We start from the raw sequence: 12474 nt of genomic DNA, 5'->3' as shown, positions 1-12474 counted from the left end.
TACCTAACCATCTGCTGTAGGCCTAGAACCTTAGTAAACTCAGTTGAGGGTACCTGGCCGTTTGCTTAAGGTGGTAGTTTTAAGGCCCCCGCCCCGAGATCCCTTGTAGGGTGTGTCTAGAGTAGGTGCATTGTGTTTGTTAATTTTTTTTTATTTAGGTTAACGCTTGCCTACAACATATCTAATGTGACGAGTTCATGTGGAATCCATATAACACAAGGTTAACCATTCATCAGAGGTGCTAGGTGGGACAACGATCAACCTTGGACGCGCGTGACTTTGCTACTTGTATTCAGTGTCGTAAGGCCCGGTGTAACATAGCCAATCGACTTGAAAAAGTCAATATTGTTTGTATGTTCTTTGGTTTTTTTTGTTTGTTTTTTTTAGATTCAATCACATCGTTTTCCGAAATGGACGATTGGGAAGAAGACCAGGTAATTGGGTTTCAAATGAATTTTTCAGGTTAACGGTCACCTAATCACGTCAGAATGTGGAAAACCAGCTGACATAAATGCAATTTAAATTGCCCTGACTATTACAACAGTCTCCTCTAAAGTGCTGCAAACAGTCATTAATTTGTTTAACGTGATGCTGATGCTCCGTGATCACTTTGGAATCTGTGGAATGTAGAGATTTCCTGCAAATAAGCCTGTGAATTAGTCTCAATGTGGAATTAATGAGCGCTTAAGAGAAACCATTTGAACATCCCTACAAAAAGTTGTTTAAGTCGATGTAACTTTCTGGACAAAGCAAAGAAAGAAACTGATTAGCAAAGCATTTGTGTGTTGACCATGTTCTAAAACTTGTATTTTCTTGATTTCTCAGAGCACTGATGTCAGCACCCCAAGTTTCGGTAAGTCAACTTGCCAGAGCAGACCTGTAGCATGGCCGTATTTCCCTTGTTACTGAGTCCATGGGAACAACACCGGTTTGTATAGCTCGAGCTTTGTTTTGTTGTTCTTGGTTGCACTTAAGAGTAAGTTAATTGCCCATAGCTGCATTAGAGTTTGGACAGAGATCAAATATATATTGCCTTCAAAGTTTGTGAATCATCAGAATGGATACATTGCTTTTTGATGGACAAATATCGCTCAGTGGTCATGCACCCTAAACATTGATGTAGAATAAGTTCAATGTATAGGGAAGTCAAGCTGTCGTCTTATGATCCATATAATATGAACATAAGTGGAAAAAGCACTCAGGATTTTGACATCCTTGTCCTTCATTGACTTCATTTTTTTAATAAACTTTAACCCTTTTATAGGTAGTGGGAACTTATGGAAGAGTGGGTTTGATCAAAACAATAACTTTGAAAGTCACAACGGTAAGAGATACTGATTATAATTATTGTACTTGGTTTTCAAAAGAAATGTGTGTGTACCAGTACAGTATTTTTACACACACAAAGTAAGTAACTTGTGTCTCTGTGTTAGATGATCAGAGCAGCTCTTGGAAAAGAGGTGGGGGCTTTGGTGGGCAAAGAGGTGGCAGAGGTGAGTTCATCATTTGAAATAATAAAGGAATTGTTTAGAATGTATGTGTGCAACAGAAATATTCACTGGATTGACATACATTAGAAAAAAAATTAAAAGATCAGATGCACTGGTGTCACTGTTACTGTAATGTTTGAATCATTCAGGCCGTGGATCCAGGGGAAGGGGATTCAGTTCATTTTCCTCAGGTGTGTTTGAAGGTTGGATCACATGGGGCAGAGATTATATTGGTTTTGTGTGTATGTGTGTGTTTTCTGTCAGCATCAGACAACAGTCTCTTTCAGATGATCATGCTGATAAATACATTAATGATGACACCTTATTTTTCAAATTGAATAACTAGTAGTAATTGACTCCGAATGTGTAAACTGGAATTGGATTTAAATTTCTTTTTGTTCTGCACAGGAAATGAAAATGGCAGTAATGAAGGTGAGTAAGTTGTTCAGTGACCAAAGATCACATTTGCTTACATTGCTGCTCTCTGTCAAACAGTATGTTCATTGCTTTTGTCACTGAGTCTAGATGATGGCAGCTCTTGGAACAGCGGAGGAGGAGGTGATGGGTTCAGAGGAAGAGGAGGCAGAGGTAAGTACACAGACTGATAAAAGATGATAGAAATTAGTTTATTTCTGTGAGGTGTCTCAAGTGTTGCACAAGCTAATAGTCTTGGGTCACCACAGGTCCTGTTTTTCTCTTCACAGGAAGCCGGGGATCTAGAGGCGGGCGAGGGGGATCTAGAAATTTCTTCAACTCAGGTTGACTGTGTGTGATTCTGGTTTACATGTTTAATGGTTTACATGTTTTACATTGAGCTGTGAAGTTGATACCACTCATTCACAGAACAGACTGTCAAACTGAAACCGATTCTCCTTTCATTTTGCAGAGAATGATGAAAATGGGAGTGGTGATGGTATGTTCTCTTGGTTTCTTTTTAATGTCAATGGTTCTGCTTCATTTCTCTTAGTTAAATTGAGTGCCTTTGCAGGTTTTAGAGGTGATTTTGGGGGCCGAGGGAGCCGTGGAGGATTCCAACAGGGCAAGTATCTAATTCATGTAGAGTAAAACATAAATGATGAAATAATATTTTATTGCCACAGAGCAGCCTGCCATGCTCTGTGCTTCCATTGAAGGTGGTGCTAAATGCCTGCCAATTCTCATTAAAGGTGGTGATCATGTTGGAAGGGAAGGGTTTGGTGGAGGCGGAGGTAAAATTTAATATTTTCTGCTTTGGTGTGTGAGTATTGAGCTTTAAACCTGCCCACACAGGTATTTAGTTTAAAATCTTGCATTGTTTCCTTTCAATTCCTGTCATTTAGGTTACAGAGGAAGGGATGAAGAGGTGTTCTCTAAAGGTGAACTTGCATAGAATTCATCTTCGTAGTAGAGTTCAACTCATCTATTGAGTATCAACCTTTTTGTTTCTCTCTCCTCTTAATGTAGGTGTCACCACGGATGATGATGGCCGAGGGGATGGGGGAAACGCTGGTTAGTAAGTTTGTAATGTTGAATCAGGTTCATAGGAAACCTGAATGCACCATGTCTCATCATAAACATTACCTCATCTGAATCTATGTTTTCTCTCTATCTGCTCTCAGCTCCAAAGGTCCTCTATGTGCCTCCTCCACCTCCAGAGGAAGAGAGCTCTATATTTGCCCATTTCCAAACAGGCATCAACTTTGACAAGTATGATGACATTCTGGTGGATGTGAGTGGCAGCAACCCTCCCAGTGCAATCATGGTGAGATTCTGTGTCCATTGATGAAGTGTAGCTCTTTGAATACTTCAGCTTCACGTTTAGGCATATGTTGTTGAACTTCAGGATTGGTTGTAATGTTTTACTCTCGCTTCCTCTTGTTTAGACATTTGCAGAAGCAGGATTGTGTGAATCCCTGAGCAGGAATGTCACTAAGTCAGGCTATACAAAGCCTACTCCGGTGCAGAAACATGGCATTCCGATTATATCTGCAGGGAGAGATCTCATGGCCTGTGCCCAGACTGGATCAGGAAAAACTGTGAGTTTCCTTCCTGCAACTGAATTTTGACCAGTGTAATGCCTGAACCACTGATGGGTAAACCAGTACTGAAAAGTACCATGGTACTAGTATTTTAAAAACAGTACAAAACAAGCATTTAGAAAAAATTGATGCCAAATTGTGAATGATTATTTGATCTGGCTAAATAGGCATCTGCCTCTTTAAGCACAACACTGACGATGGTGGTGATGTGGCAGTGGGTTGTGTGATGTTGCAGGAAAACAACCTTACCTTAGAGTAATACAAGACACAACACACATGAAGTCAATTGAGAGAATACCTAAACACATTTAGAAGGAGACCCAGAAGTGAGACATTTTGGCTTTGAAGTGGACAAAAAAGGCAAGCTCCTAAGTCAGACCTGTTCAGCTGATAGCCTGTGGGCCAGATTCAGCCCAAGAGTGTAATCAAGTGGCCCTGATGCAATGACAGTCAAATTCAAAATGATACAACAGCTAGTTCCAGTCGAGTCATTTGACTGGACAAGAGACATTCCGTGAGCGCTGATGTATTGTAAATTCTCAGATAAAAGCCGGGCCTCAAATTATAGCCAGGGGTGCCGCCTCTTTGGGCAAATAAAGGCCAGTCCCAAATACAGGCTGGGTAAAAAAAAAAAAAAAGTTAGAGGCTCAGGTTGTAAATTCATCATATTTACACAGCATTATTTACATCAGTACAATAACATACGGTAATTACGCTCATCGCTCCGTTGCAGTTAGTTTCACTTTTTAACATAAATAGCATAAGAATAGTGTTCTAACTTAAATGGATTGTGGTTGCTGTAGGACTGTATGTGCTAACGGGCCATTATTAGTATTCAGGGACATCACTGCCAAAACTCTTTCCTTTTTATTTCCTTATTTCTATGAGTTATTTCACATAACAGCACGTATTAACAGTACTTGGAAAAAGTCACGAAAGGGAAACAATGTCTGATTTTAGATGGCGTAGGTACGGTAGTATAGTAAATGAATACCAGTTTCATTTTGTGATAGAATTACTGTTCTTTGCAAACTACTGCATCATTGGCTATATCCACAGATGGGTTTAAACCTGTTGATAATTGTGCTCCTCATTCTCTCTCCAAATTCGGGTAGTATTGGTACATTAAAATGATATGTGAGAATTCTGCAGTTTGAATGCTCAGGAAACATCTGCTCTGATGCAGTCTGTGCTAAACTTTATTGTGCATTGCACACAAGCTGATGCAATTTACAAACGTATATTGCATCAGCTTAATTTCATGTTGTAGCTTTCACAATAGTACACAAACTTAAAACAATCTGCACTGTTTCGTTTGCATTACAGTCTTGCAGATAATAGTAATGCATTAAATAATGCCTGTCTCTAATAATGCCTGTCTCAAATTCTTCAGTATTAAATAAAGGCCCCGGCCATTATTTGAGAATTTACAGCATATAGTGTAGCAGGATAAGGACACTTTACCATATGTATCACTCCTTTTCACAGCACCATAAATATTTTGCTAGCCACACAGTCAATGTGTTAATAAGCTACCAAAAACATCGAGACCAATGAACAAGGCCTAGTTTTGAATTCTGACTCATTTTAATTTCCAGTTGAATCGCTCTACCCTAAACAGCAGCACCTGTGCACAAGAGCAGTTTTAAAGTGTGTCTCTCAAAGAGAAGCTTAAACCTGCCATAAATCTTCTAGACCAACGTTCCAACCATTTTAAGGAATTCAAAGACCCATAAGTGATGGCATTTTGACAGCATGCCCCCCCCCTTTTAAATACTGAAAAGTATCAAGTATGGGAATTCATGATTTGATATTAGTATCAAAACAAAAATGTGTCATGACAACAACATGCCCTTGCAGTATATGTATCAAATGGCTGTGCTTAATTTCAAAAGGCAAAAAGAGCTCTGCTTATCATGAGGCGTCATTGAGCAGCTGTGGGTTGGCCTTTGTCCTGACGCCTTTTTTTATGTGTCAACGTTTTGAATTTTGTGCAGTAGAATAGCTCATTTTTTTTAGTGGTGATTGTTTGTTTGCAGGCAGCGTTCCTGTTGCCCATCCTGCAGCAGCTAATGAACGATGGTGCAGCTGCCAGTAAGTTCAGTGAATTACAGGAGCCTGAGGCTATAATCGTCGCCCCTACCAGGGAGCTCATCAATCAGATCTACCTAGAGGCCCGCAAGTTTGCTCATGGGTAAAGAACTCGCACACCTTTTAGCCAGAGAATTATCTTCTAAATTAGACTCCTTATACTATCCTAATAATTCACTTTCCTTTCTTCCTTGTGTCAAATTTCTCTTGGTCATTTCTGCAGGACATGTGTGCGTCCTGTTGTTGTGTATGGAGGCACAAACACCGGATATACCATTCGGGAGGTGTTGAAAGGCTGTAATGTATTGTGTGGAACCCCTGGGAGATTGCTTGACATCATTGGCCGTGGAAAGGTAGACTAACATTTGTTTGCAAAGGGAGTACACAGTAATCTCAGTCACATGATCAGTTATACGACATTGGACAGCTGTTGAGTTGAATCAGCTGTATTAGAGTTAGCAAAGCTCTAAAATGTGCAGTTCTGTAGGCCTTTAGGAGCAGAACTGGGGAACCTTGCCTTGTGTGACCTCTACTACATGGTGTTGTGTAATGAAAGTTGCTGAGGATGACTTGTATATTGTATCATTTCTCAGGTTGGCCTAAGTAAGGTTCGTTACCTGGTTCTGGATGAAGCTGATAGAATGCTGGACATGGGCTTTGAGCCTGATGTCCGCAGACTGGTGGGGTCTCCAGGAATGCCCCCTAAAGAGCAGCGTCAAACACTTATGTTCAGTGCCACGTACCCAGAGGACATTCAGAGGTCTGCAAGTCTCAAAGCTTTTACACTAATTAGTAGAAAGTGACCTATTGTCATTACATTGTGCTTGTGATGTAACCATACCATTTTGATGCAGGTTTATAGCACAGCTCTTGATTGAATAGCTTGCTGTCAGTTTATGCTAAGCATGGGTTTTGTTCACACTGCAGTGACTCAGTCTGAGTGTGTCTTCCCAGACCCTATTGCCATGGGCAAGTTGTGTGAGAACCTTAATCAGAGTTTAAGCCTGGCTCAAATTGTTGGCTACTGTCGTCATGGTTGTACTGGCAGAGCTGTTGAAATCAAAAACAGCATGAACAGCTATACTTTAACAGCTTTATTATTTAGGACAGTAAAGCTTCATCTTTTGTTTTGTCTTAAATTCTGGAACATTTGCTCAAAACCACATTGATTTTACTGTGCCTTCAACAGTGCAGCAGTGAATAAATAATGTCTTAATTGTGAAATGGGTTGTATAAAGAGATCTGTGCGATGTCTGTACAAGGCTGGCTGTAATCTTGTTGATACCATCATCATTTGCTCTGACAGGAAACAGGGCAAATGTTTTATTGTTGGGGTTTGACAGGATGCAAAGCTCTTACTGAGTCAGTGATATTTCTCAGTGATGAATGTCCTGAACTTCATAAATATAACGAGAAAAATGTGTCTAAATACTAGGGGTGTAACGGTACGCAAAAGTCACGGTTCGGTACGTACCTCGGTTTTGAAGTCACTGTCCGATACGGTTTCGGTACATTGAAAAAAAGACATGCAAAACATGAAATTTCTTTTAATTTATTATGAATGTACAAACTTGTAAACAGTGGCAAACTGACTATAATTTCTAGTTCAGTTTGCACTCCACTGTGTATGTTCCTTGTTCCTGTGGTAGTCACATTTGGATGATACTGTCTCAAATGAGTAATCATGTTCAGTGTACTGCCAGCAATATACCCATTTCAAATGAACAGTATCGTCACGCTGCCTTCGGCATATCCACTTGCCTTTGCCCGTTGCTACTGTAATTCACTGGAAAAATGAAATGTTCCCAAACAGGAGACCTGAAGGATACGGGAGGGTCCTCAAGCTCTGGCTTTGCAGTCCCCATACTTACAAGGCTGCATCATCGAACATGTGCTAATTCAGTTGCTAAGTTACGGCTGGCTAATGGAATCGGACAGGAAACTGGGGTTTTTCATTTTAGTTCCGCATACAGAAATGTAGAAGAGAGGGCACATTGTATCTTGTCAAGTATCACTTTATTCGCTGACGTTTCGGTCAACTGACCATCGGAGCATAAAAAAGCTGTGCACGTAACGTGCATGGTTAAAGCTAGACGACGTTCATTAAGATCACAACAAACAGAGCCGAACATTCTGTACTAAATATGTGTACCGTTAACACCCCTAACACAATATAAAGCTTGTCTCAACATTAAATAGAATAAGAATTTCGTGATTCACATGTGTTACTGTTAATTGTGAAAAAGAATTTTGTTACATTAGTAATGTAATGAGAGCTCAACAGGCTTGTCCTGCAGCAGGTTGGGATTGGGGGGGAGCGGGGGCTATCGAGGCCATGGACGTTTGTATCGTGGTTTCGGTCTCGAACCGTTACACCTTTACTAAATACTGGTTTACTTAAGTGTTCTATTTTTAGTTTGGGGGGGGGGGGTGGTAACAAAGATTTAATTACAGTGAGGAAATTCACAAGGTGGCAAGATGTAAACAATTGTCTCTGTTCTTCATTTGTAAAAGCTGTTCCAGGACTTACATAAGGTATGAGTTACTTTACAAAATTCATAATTCCTCTGAACCCCCATATGGGGGGGGGGGGACAATGAGCAACAATTTGGAATTGTATGCAGTGTGAACAAAGCCTTAGTCAACTGGGCAGGCCAATATTTACCCATTTGTAATGGGTGTGTGCTGCCACAGGAGTTGCTAAAACTTGTTTCTCATCTGCTTTATGGAAGGCTGGCTGCAGATTTCCTTAAGGTTGATTACCTGTTTCTGGCTGTTGGAGTGGTGGGTGGAGCATGCAGTGATGTGGAGCAGAGTATCATTCAAGTGACACAGTATTCCAAGAGGGACAAACTGCTGGAACTGTTGAAAACCACAGGTACAAAACCTGTTCTCCACCAAAAACATTGAACAATTCTTGGTGGTAATCTTGGGTGGCGTATATAATTAACTTGGAATTGACCAGAAATAAAACTTGCGTTTTTTGTTGTAGGAACTGATCGCACAATGGTGTTTGTGGAAACAAAGAGGAAGGCTGATTTTATAGCAACAGTCCTCTGTCAAGAGAAGTTACCAACCACAAGTATACATGGGTGGGTAGTTCTTTCAAAACACACTGATACTATGTCAGCGAGCTGTGGCAGGATACCATGGAAACACAATGAAAAAGGCCTGCAAAAGAACACCCTCAAAGGAAGTCATTGTTTTGAATAGTGTTTTTGCAAGCATTTTTTTTTTTTTTTTGACGTAGTTAAATTGATGTGAGGGTTGCCCACAATGTTTTGCAACATTATTTATCTATCCATCGATTGATTTCTCAGTGCTCAGTTGCCGTGTGACAGCGAGACATGGCACGTACGTCCCTGTATGAGTCTGAGCCCTGCAGTCACAGCCACTTCTTTCCCCACATCATTTCTCACGGGTGGCATCTTTGAGGGCTACAAATGGGTGGAAATGTGAGGGAGCCAAATCTAGCCTGGAAGGGGGGGGGTATATATACAGTCCACCCACATCTTTTTTATCGTATCTTGTTTTCAAACTTGTGTGATTGTCTTGTTGCAGGAGAATTCATTATTTTGAAGTTTAACTCTCCTTAAATGTTTGCAATTTAAGAGTTTCAATGTATAGATTGGAATCAGCGATTTGACCACAAGGCATAACATCGCCCCTTTTGCATCCTAGAAAGAACAGCCTCCATTGTTTCCCCCACTCAAGGGGTAACCTTAAACGTTGACTGCATAAAAATGTTGATGTAATCCTCCTTTAGTATGATTTCCACCTTTTTAAAGCCTTCAGAGATACCAATCATGGGACAAGGTTTGGCAATGATGATGGCTGCTACCACAGAAATCAGACTAGTACAAGAAGGGGGTACATGCTTGTGTTTGTTTGCTGCCACAAGGCTATTGAAGTTTGTGAAGGTTATGTAAAAAAAAAAAATTTAAAAAAGAGGAGTGTGGCAAATTTATCTGCTTATAGGATATGTTGAAATTGCTAGCAATGAAAACATAATTGTTATAGAACTTTTTGGGCAACCCTGGTGCATGTAGCTTAAGGTCATACTGGTTATCAATTGCAGAGACCGGGAACAGAGAGAGCGAGAGCAAGCCCTTGGTGATTTCCGCTCTGGAAAGTGTCCTGTTCTGGTCGCCACATCTGTGGCTGCCAGAGGACTGGACATTGAGCATGTCCAAAATGTGGTGAATTTTGACCTCCCAAACAACATTGACGAGTATGTGCATCGCATTGGGAGAACAGGCCGCTGTGGGAATCTTGGGAGAGCTGTGTCTTTTTTTGACCCAGAGGTTGATACCCCTTTGGCTCGATCCTTGGTCAAAGTCCTTTCTGGGGTTTGTATCTCTAGAGAGAAATGTTTACAAATATACTTCATGTTTTCAAAAATGTTTTCGACTTTAAAAGCCAACGCACTTTTTTTCCTCTCATTGTGCTCAAGGCTCAGCAGGAAGTGCCTTCATGGTTAGAGGAGATTGCATTCAGCGCTCATGGCACCACAGGATTCAACCCACGTGGGCCAGTCTTTGGCTCCACGGATACCCGCAAGGTACACCGCTTGTCCCGCTCTCACAACACCGATCACCAGTGAAACAGTAACTATCCTAAAGATTTCTGTCTGACAAAGCTGGTTAGTTAATTGTATTACAGAAGGCTTTGTTGAGAGCCTTTGTTACAGAGGTCTAATGGTTTTGGTAGCTATGTAATGCTATAGAAGCGCTCCCTTAGCCTTGTATCATTCAGATGTGCCAACTATGATCAATCAGCCCTTTACTATGGGTTTTCATGTGCTGTGGAGCAGTGCGTTAATACATTTAAGTTCCTTTAGGGAGTGCTGTCCTTTATTTTTTAAAGAAAAGCAGTTTCACTGTCAGTGCTCTTGCTCGTGTCACCTGCAGACACATGGAAATTAAGCTATGTCGAAATGACGGCTTTTTCTTCAGTCTGCTCTACTTACCTGTCTGTGCATGCTGATCACAGAATTACCATTCAGTGGAACTCTCAAACATTGCAAACATACCTGTCAAGTTGAGCAGGATGTTTGCGAGCAGGAACCAAACTGAGTTCTGAGAGAGCAAGACCACGATTGAGAATGCTGATAAATAATGAGACTAAGCACTTTAATATTGCTGTTTTCCCAAATGTCTGGTTCTTTTTGCTTAATTTTCCAGGCAATTTTCTCAACATCCTTAGCTTCTGTGTACTAAACAGGTTTCTTTAAAATTGTATAGTCTGGAATCAAACCAAACCTGATAGGGAATTACAATTTATATGCTGGCCCAGACCAACATATCTTGTTTGGTGTTGTCCTTATAATGAGAATTGAGTTTTTACAAACTGAAGTAAACAGACCTTAAAACCTTTATTTGCTGTCATTCTCCTGGGACCCTGTAATAGAAAAACATTGCTTTGAATTCTTTGACTTCGACAAATGTTACTATAAAGAATGATACTATAACAGTATAACTATAAAAGTACTATTACTATAAAAAAGTTGCTACATAAAAAGTACATACTTTAAAAAGGTGAAGGACGTAATGTGGGCACATCATTTCAGAGTTCGTATGTTCCACCTCCTAACAAGGGTTTTAAACATTTAACATGTTGGGACACTCAGTTTGATGTGAACTTGCTGGCACATTTAATAAGCCACACTGAAGCACACCAGTCAGTGGATCTGCCGGGAAGGGAATTTATCTTTTTTTTTTTTCCTTCTCTGCTGCCATTTGTATTGTGTATTGTTGGGGGGGGGGGGGTTTCGTTTGTTTGTTTGTTTTACCCTAACTGTATGTATGATGGAAGATACTTGAAAGACTTGAGTTTTGAATTGCTGTTTTGTAGGGTGGATCCTTCAAAAGAGAGGAGATTCAGCAAGGAGCTTTGCAGAGTTGTGCTGCAGACGATGATGAGGAGTGGGAATAAAAGAAGTACACGTCCTGCCTTCTCTGCCTTCCTTTCTTTTAGTTTTTATTAAGTTTGCTAAGTTCAGGGGGGTTTTTTGGTCTTAATCTATATGTGGACATCCGTCAAAGTTCTCGCTCTCATTTGGGGAGAAAACCCATATTATACAGTTCGTAGGTTTGGCTTGAAGTAGCACTCCATAGATGATTGTGATGGGTATCCATCAAGCATTGTCTTTTGGCTTGAAATTGTGTTAGAATCCTCTAAATGTTTTTCTACTCATGTCACTGATTTGTTTTGAAGAAAACTGAAGGTGTGTTGATTGCTCTGTGTTTTTCTGCAAAGAAATTGGAATTGTCAAGTGGTAAATGTGCACCTGTATTGTAATGCCCAGGTACTTTTGTTTCATGGAGCATCTACCTCAATGTTCATCCTACACATGACCTTGATTAGTTCTGTTATTACTTCAGCTGTAAGTACAAGTTGACGGACTGCGTTATCTAAACTCTTGAGTGAAAAGCATATGGCAAAAAGAATACCAATAATGGAAGAACTTGTTTTGAAAATGTCATACCAAAGAGGTAAATAAACTAGTTACCTACTAGTACTTTGTCATGAATTTTGCTGGCTCTTGGAGTGATTCTTTGCCTTTTCTGTTGGGTATTAATCTAGTTAATGATTAGACTGCTTCAAAATACAGCGCGTCGTCAGAAATTGAGGGGCATAACCTTTAACTTCTGCCAACATTTAATCTTACAGATTCATCACGCCCTAAATTTGTTAGCACTGATAATAATCGATAATAAAGGTTTTGGCGAACTTCAAAATTGTTATGATGGATTTTTATGCTTGCTGCGCATACTTGGGTTATTGCTCCTCAAGTAGTGTCTCTTTCTGCAGCGATGAGGCTGGAGTGCACTTCCCACGCAACAGTCGTGTTGCTTAACAGTAAACGGCAGTTG

General features: G+C 40.3%; 1 protein-coding gene across 1 annotated transcript; it reads left to right on the top strand.

Annotated features, from left to right (window-relative positions):
- Positions 1 to 410: 410 nt before the first annotated feature.
- On the top strand, positions 411 to 12086 carry ddx4 (DEAD (Asp-Glu-Ala-Asp) box polypeptide 4). Its single transcript, XM_030767859.1, has 22 exons — positions 411 to 434; positions 826 to 853; positions 1265 to 1324; positions 1413 to 1493; positions 1640 to 1693; positions 1899 to 1922; positions 2016 to 2078; positions 2377 to 2403; positions 2479 to 2529; positions 2657 to 2698; positions 2810 to 2845; positions 2934 to 2978; positions 3089 to 3231; positions 3353 to 3505; positions 5548 to 5702; positions 5823 to 5952; positions 6193 to 6359; positions 8332 to 8477; positions 8592 to 8691; positions 9678 to 9948; positions 10053 to 10160; positions 11453 to 12086. Exons 1-22 carry the CDS (start codon positions 411 to 413, stop codon positions 11531 to 11533), a joined length of 1989 nt encoding a protein of 662 aa, XP_030623719.1. The 3' UTR covers positions 11534 to 12086.
- Positions 12087 to 12474: the final 388 nt, after the last annotated feature.

The sequence above is a fragment of the Chanos chanos genome, chromosome 3 (genome assembly GCF_902362185.1).
Source record: "Chanos chanos chromosome 3, fChaCha1.1, whole genome shotgun sequence".
NCBI classification, from domain to species: Eukaryota; Metazoa; Chordata; class Actinopteri; order Gonorynchiformes; family Chanidae; genus Chanos; species Chanos chanos.
Note: the sequence above shows the minus strand (reverse complement) of the source record. Positions and strands in the feature narration are given on the sequence as shown.

Coding starts and splice junctions, on each gene's coding strand:
- ddx4 (XM_030767859.1), top strand. CDS start 411: ATGGACGATTGGGAAGAAGACCAG. Junction 854..1,264: donor TGTCAGCACCCCAAGTTTCG/GTAAGTCAACTT, acceptor ACCCTTTTATAG/GTAGTGGGAACTTATGGAAG. Junction 3,506..5,547: donor AGACTGGATCAGGAAAAACT/GTGAGTTTCCTT, acceptor GTTTGTTTGCAG/GCAGCGTTCCTGTTGCCCAT.